The 5,893-nt window shown below is 38.6% G+C and overlaps 1 protein-coding gene across 1 annotated transcript; it reads right to left on the bottom strand.

The window, feature by feature from the left end:
• Positions 1 to 1,475: 1,475 nt before the first annotated feature.
• On the bottom strand, positions 1,476 to 5,660 carry BRIX1 (BRX1, biogenesis of ribosomes, homolog (S. cerevisiae)). Its single transcript, XM_010021867.1, has 9 exons — positions 5,549 to 5,660; positions 5,133 to 5,176; positions 4,466 to 4,536; positions 4,077 to 4,126; positions 3,906 to 3,979; positions 3,758 to 3,808; positions 3,364 to 3,465; positions 2,157 to 2,285; positions 1,476 to 1,877 (listed from the first exon to the last, which is right to left on the bottom strand). The coding sequence occupies exons 1-9, from the start codon at positions 5,586 to 5,588 to the stop codon at positions 1,608 to 1,610; spliced, it is 831 nt and encodes a 276-aa protein (XP_010020169.1). The 5' UTR covers positions 5,589 to 5,660; the 3' UTR covers positions 1,476 to 1,607.
• Positions 5,661 to 5,893: the final 233 nt, after the last annotated feature.

Here is a 5,893-nt window from a genome sequence, read left to right as displayed (position 1 = left end):
TCAGACAGCACAGACCACCTTGTTACAGAGGTGACACTGAATTTCCCTTGTCCTGCCAGGTGGGATAACATTTAATTTAGCACTTAACAGGCCGGCTTCCTCTTGTGCCAGCTGTGTCTGTTCAGCACCAAACCAGCAGAGGATGAAACCAAGAGAAGAATCAAACAGGAACAGGGCATGAACAAGACTGTGAAAAACAGGGAAGCTGGGGGAGCAGACAGGGGGACAGCACCAGTCACTGGAAGAACCAGGACATGAGGTCTGAAACTGGAAAGCAGGATAAAGACAGGTAATGAAGAAACAGCCCCAAGAAATAGCAAAGTAACCTTTGCTAACATCAGTCAAAAAAAGTTCCTTTGAATCAGACATTTGCAGAGCATTATAGAGAAATTTCTCATCCAGTTATGGTTTTGTCTGGTTGGAGGCTGATGCTATTAGACTTTCTGTAGGAGAGTAGTTTTACACTCCTTTCCCCAGCTAATAACTTGAGAGCACAATAGTAACTCATTTAACTGCATCTGGCACAAGGGAAGACTTCCAGACAGTAATTTCCTGAAAGATTTAAGGGACTACAGCCCCAAATTAAAGCTGACCTCATGCTCCAGCTCTGAAGCAAGTGAACTGTCAGACAGTGGGCAAGAACTGCAGTAAACCAAACAGTATTTTCTGCTGCTCGTGAGTGTTCTGCAGAGTACAGACTTTACCCACGAGCAAAATCAAGGCTTTTGGTTGTAAAAACTTTCAAACAATAATGGAAGCTTACTTGCTGATTTTATATGGAAAAAAATCTGTATGGGCTCACATGACCTAAACAGCACAGAACTGCACCAGGAGCACAGCACTTCCGTCTAAGGGCATAAAAGCACGGAATTCTGTGCTTTTAAACCACTGTTGTTGTACCAGAATCATGGGCAATTCTATTTCAGGCTACTGAAATACGTGTAGGTGTATGGTTTTGATACCAAATCACAGGTAGCATGTACCTCTTGCCTTCAGAGAACTTGCAATGAATTTGCTATTAAGGGCTAGAATCCTGCTACCTGCTTCTCCGTATAGCTACATTTCAAGTCCTCAGAACCTAATTAGGTACAGGAGCTACCACAGGCAAAAGTAGCAATTTTTTACTATGAGTAAGTAATGGAGAGGTCATGAACATCTGTGCTCCCCAGAAATTATGAAGATGAAAAAAAAAATTAACACCACTCCCCAAGACAGAATTCCTATAGTTAAAATTTCTAAGTTTTCTACTGCTGTCAGACTAGGAAAGCTGGCTCTTGAGCTCATTCATGATGAGCACCAATGAGTACCCAGTTATTTTTATTCTTTGTGCATGTTAAAGTGAGCTGTTTCCCATAGGTCTTCAAGTATGAGAGGCAAATTCTCAAAAGCAAAAATATTTGGAGTGTCTTATTCCCCTTCCCTGTTGCCATGTTGTTTTTCAAAACCCATAAACCCCTCAAAGGAAGACAATAAACGAGTACAAACTTATCCTAATAAATTGATATTTTGTTTACTTAAACTTGAAGTTGTTAGTTTTGTCTGTAAAAACAAGTAAGCAAATATTTACAATATTATGTCAATATAACTGGTTTCAACATTTGTAACATTTATGCTGATGCTTCAGTTCTGAAAAGCTTTTTCTGCTTCTTCCTCTGAATTTTGCGTAGCTTCTTTTTATCTTTAACAATTGGCTTTGACTCTGGTTTCACAAGCTGTATTTCCACTGGCTTTTCTTCAGCTGGAGTTTCAAAGACCACTTCAGTGGGATCTTCTTTAATAAGCACCTTACTCTCTTGTTTCTTAATCTTTTGTACTTCCTTCACATGCTGTTTCTCTCTAAGCTTTGCCGCCACTGACAATCTTACCAGTCGTCGATGCTACAAAAATAAGAATTTGAATTTCATCAGGCTTCAAATAAGCAAAATGGAAGAAATCAGGTATTAGAGAAATAGGTGGTAATTTCTTGCTTAATTGTTAAAATCCTCAATGTAATGCCATCTTTTCATTGACAATGTTCTCAAATTAGGTTCAGCTAGGGCACTCTTGTTCTACAAAGGGTCCCAGGGAGAGGCATACATGATTCTCCTGCACAGACTACAGATTGGCTTTCAAGTTAATTTCTAAATGAAAGGGAAGACAAAAATAAAGCTGCTTACCATATTTGGGGACTGGTAATGGGGATTTTCATACAAAGTTGGTCCTCCAAAGCTACCTTGGAAGATTTTTATGAGATTCAGGACAAAACGAGGCCCAATTTCTACTAGAGATGCATCTTCTTCTATTATCTGCAATAAAAATACTTTCTTCATTTATCACAGATCTAATCACAGACTCATAGAATAGTCTGGGTTGGAAAGGACCTTAAGATCATCTAGTTCCAACCCCCCTGCCATAAACAGGGACACCTCGCACTAAACCATGTCGCCCAAGGCTCTGTCCAGCCTGGCCTTGAACACCTCCAGGGTTGGAGCATTCACAACTTCCTTGGGCAACCCATTCCAGTGCCTCACCACCCTCACTGTGAAGAACTTTTCCTTATATCTAACCTAAAGTTCCCCTGTTTAAGTTTAAAGCCATTACCCCTTGTCCTACCACTAGAGTCCCTAATGAAGAGTCCCTCCCCAGCATCATTATAGGCCCCCTTCAGACACTGAAAGGCTGCTCTGAGGTGTCCACACAGTCTTCTCTTCTCCAGACTGAACAGCCAAAACTTTCTCAGCCTGTCTTCATACAGGAGGTGCTCCAGTCCTCTTATCATCCTCGTGGCCTCCTCTGGACTTGCTCCAACAGCTCCATGTCCTTTTTATGTTGAGGACACCAGAACTGTACACAATACTTCAAGTGAGGTAATCAAAGTATATGACCCTGCAAGCACCATGCATATGCTGACACACAACTGAATTTAAATGCAAGATCCAGTGCCACCGAAGATGACAAGCTAGATTTGTACAAACACAATTCTACATATAAAGCAGTTCTTTTAGCTTCAAGCAAGCATTTAGAGAGCACTACGTGTTCGTGACGTCTTCCTTTAGAAAGTAAGCTCTATCACACTTTGGGTCACAGCAGCAAGTAAGGTTAAAAGGCAAACAAAGCTTAGCCTTTGGCTAGTACTCGCCATTACTGAGACAATCATCACAGAATCACAGCTAACAGAATGGAAGCTGAAGTACACAGAACTTAAACCAGTTCTCTCCAGAAATACGGAAGAAGTCATTTTAGGATACTGAGATTACTTTCTGCAAGCAGTAGGCGCTGGCATCTCCTGACAATAATGATTCTTCTCATTTTATTGTAATTAATGGATTTCATATGAAACTACTGAACTGAGCTCCTCTTGAAGAGCTAGAAGAGAACACTAACCTGGTAATTCCGAAACCAGATCCTCTCATCGGTGACAGTGAAGGTGAAAACATGATCTACAAAAGGCTGACTTTTGGGGTGGTACTGTGGTGTACTAAATATCTGTAATGAAAGGCAGTATTTATTATTATCTGTATTTAAAGACACCCAACATAAATGGATCATTTTTAATTAATTTTAGTTTTCCAAGATCCCAGATTATATTTCAAAACTCAAAACTCATGAAAAAGTGTCCCCATGATTTTAAGCACATGACCCTAACGCTTTGAAGATTTTCTGCAAGCTCATAAGTGTAAAACTACTACTTTAAAAAACCACTTCGTATTTTAAAATAGGTTGCCAAAGAACATTTCCAATGAGGAAGGAACACTAGACAGCACAACTACAGACTGACCTGAATAAACAATTCTTTTAGCAGGGCATAGTGTGGCTCTTTGTCAAATATCTACAAAGAAAAAAAGTAATTTTACACACAAAGCTAAATGCAATAGTCATGCAAAAAAACCCAAAAGCACACTTGATAAAATAAAGCATATACTTACTGGATCAAAAGACAAAAGGGGCCGTGAGCCCCTGAGGCAGTTTCCTGTCATCTTTAATTCAGCCAGAGTGTGAACTACAGTGATTTTTTAAAAAAAGATAATTTTAATACTTACATAAAACTGTACAAACAAAAACCCGAAGTCTAAACACAATAACCTGAGACAACTTACCGTTTTGCACTAAGAATTTAGCTGATGGCCCCTGTGGTGTATTTGACAGCCTGCAGAGGGCAGGTGGTGGGGAAGAGAGAAAAGAAACGTTAACAGCAGCCAGAACGAATGCTGGATTTCTACAGTTCACTCCAACCAGTTATTTCTATTCCTTCAACATACTTATAAATACTTGCTTTCTGAACAACTTTGAAAGGTGCTTCTAGAAAGTCTACAAAAGCTGGTCATGCATTGTAAACTTGCACTACCCCCAGAAGTGCAAGACTAGTACAGATCCAACTAAGCAACACTACTTCACATACCTTCACTATTACAGTAAAAAACTTTAGCTACAACGGGAGCATCCCCAGCTATATATGGAAACACAAGAAAACATAACATTTCCTTACCACATGTAGAGATCCTGTTTCTTTTTGGCTTCAAAAAAGATGCACTTATTGCAGTTTTTCATTTCACACACCTATACAAGACATGCCAAATTAGCTGTTTACAAAATTCTGAAGACATCTTCCAAAACTTTCCACATTAATCTCCAAAATCTTCCCCATGCAAAATAAAATAAGTTCAAAACCAAAGGCCTCATCTTAAAACTGATCCCCAAACTTAAATTGAAGCACTTGTCTTAATTGAAAAATCTCACATATTAATTACCAGCAGTAGTACCTTCATTAAAGCTACAAGCAATCTGTTAAGATCTCCAGGATATACACATTAGAGCAGGAGCTGTGAAATCAAGTTCTAGTTTTGGAACAATACAAGTTTCAATAAAGGACTACCAATGTCCTGTATTGTCTGGCTGCACATTTGTTCCCTGCTTTCCTCAAGTATAAACTGTAATATACCTTTCACCTATACACAAAAGCACATTCTGTTTTATTTCTTCATGGCAAATACATATATTTAATTAAAGGTTTCATTAATCACAAATCACTTTCTATTTTAACATGAGCGCTTTTTGAATATCTGTAATCTCAATTTATGAACTTAGTTGCCCTTTCTTCTTGCATATTGAATTTCCAGAGAAAATAAAAAAGCACTGGTTAAATCCTGGATTACCTCGTTAATTACAAACAACTGGTCTTTACGGTCCATTTTAGTATCTGGAAGACAAGAACAACATTTAGAAGGCAGGAAGAGCAATTTAACACAAGCAGTTCTCTTAGCAGTCAGTCCTTTGCAAAAAAACTACTGCTGTAAATGAAAGATTAACTATCAAGCTGTTTCAGACATGTTATATAATAAACAAACACCACATCAAAAGTGTCTGTGCACTTACAGGATTGAGGCCATAGGAGCTGTTTCCCAGAAAATATTAAGATACAATGACAGTTGCTGTAATTGTTGGCTCAAAAGGGGTTTGATGTTTTAAGTTCATCAAACCAGTTATGTAGCACAGTTTTAAAAAGAACAGGTTATTACAAGTTCTTGGTTTAAAACTAATCTGAAAATTTAAGTTAGGGAGGATGCCTCACCTGCTTTAGAATGAGGCATCAATGTCCTTAAGTCTTGCATTAGGTGCCTTGTTCTGAAATTAATGCCGCGAGAAGAGAAAATAAGCACTCGTTCCTTGTTCTTCCATTTACCCTAGGAAAAAAAAAAAGACACAAAAGTTAAACAGGAAGTTTCCAGCCTTTAAACTTCTACAATACAGCAACAGTAAAGGTTTGAACTCTAATTACAGAAAAACACAGCAAGAACATTTGCTATTAACATTATCTGCCCAATCCAGACACAATCACTCTCGCAGCAGAACAGCACACAGGGGCCTACGTTTTTACATGAAGATCTGTCATCTATCCTGCTATAGCATGTTCCTA

This window comes from Nestor notabilis, unplaced genomic scaffold, assembly GCF_000696875.1.
Source record: "Nestor notabilis isolate BGI_N333 unplaced genomic scaffold, ASM69687v1 scaffold13319, whole genome shotgun sequence".
Classification (NCBI taxonomy): Eukaryota; Metazoa; Chordata; class Aves; order Psittaciformes; family Psittacidae; genus Nestor; species Nestor notabilis.
The sequence above is the reverse complement of the archived record's forward strand: the minus strand, read 5'-3'. Positions and strand labels throughout refer to the sequence as shown.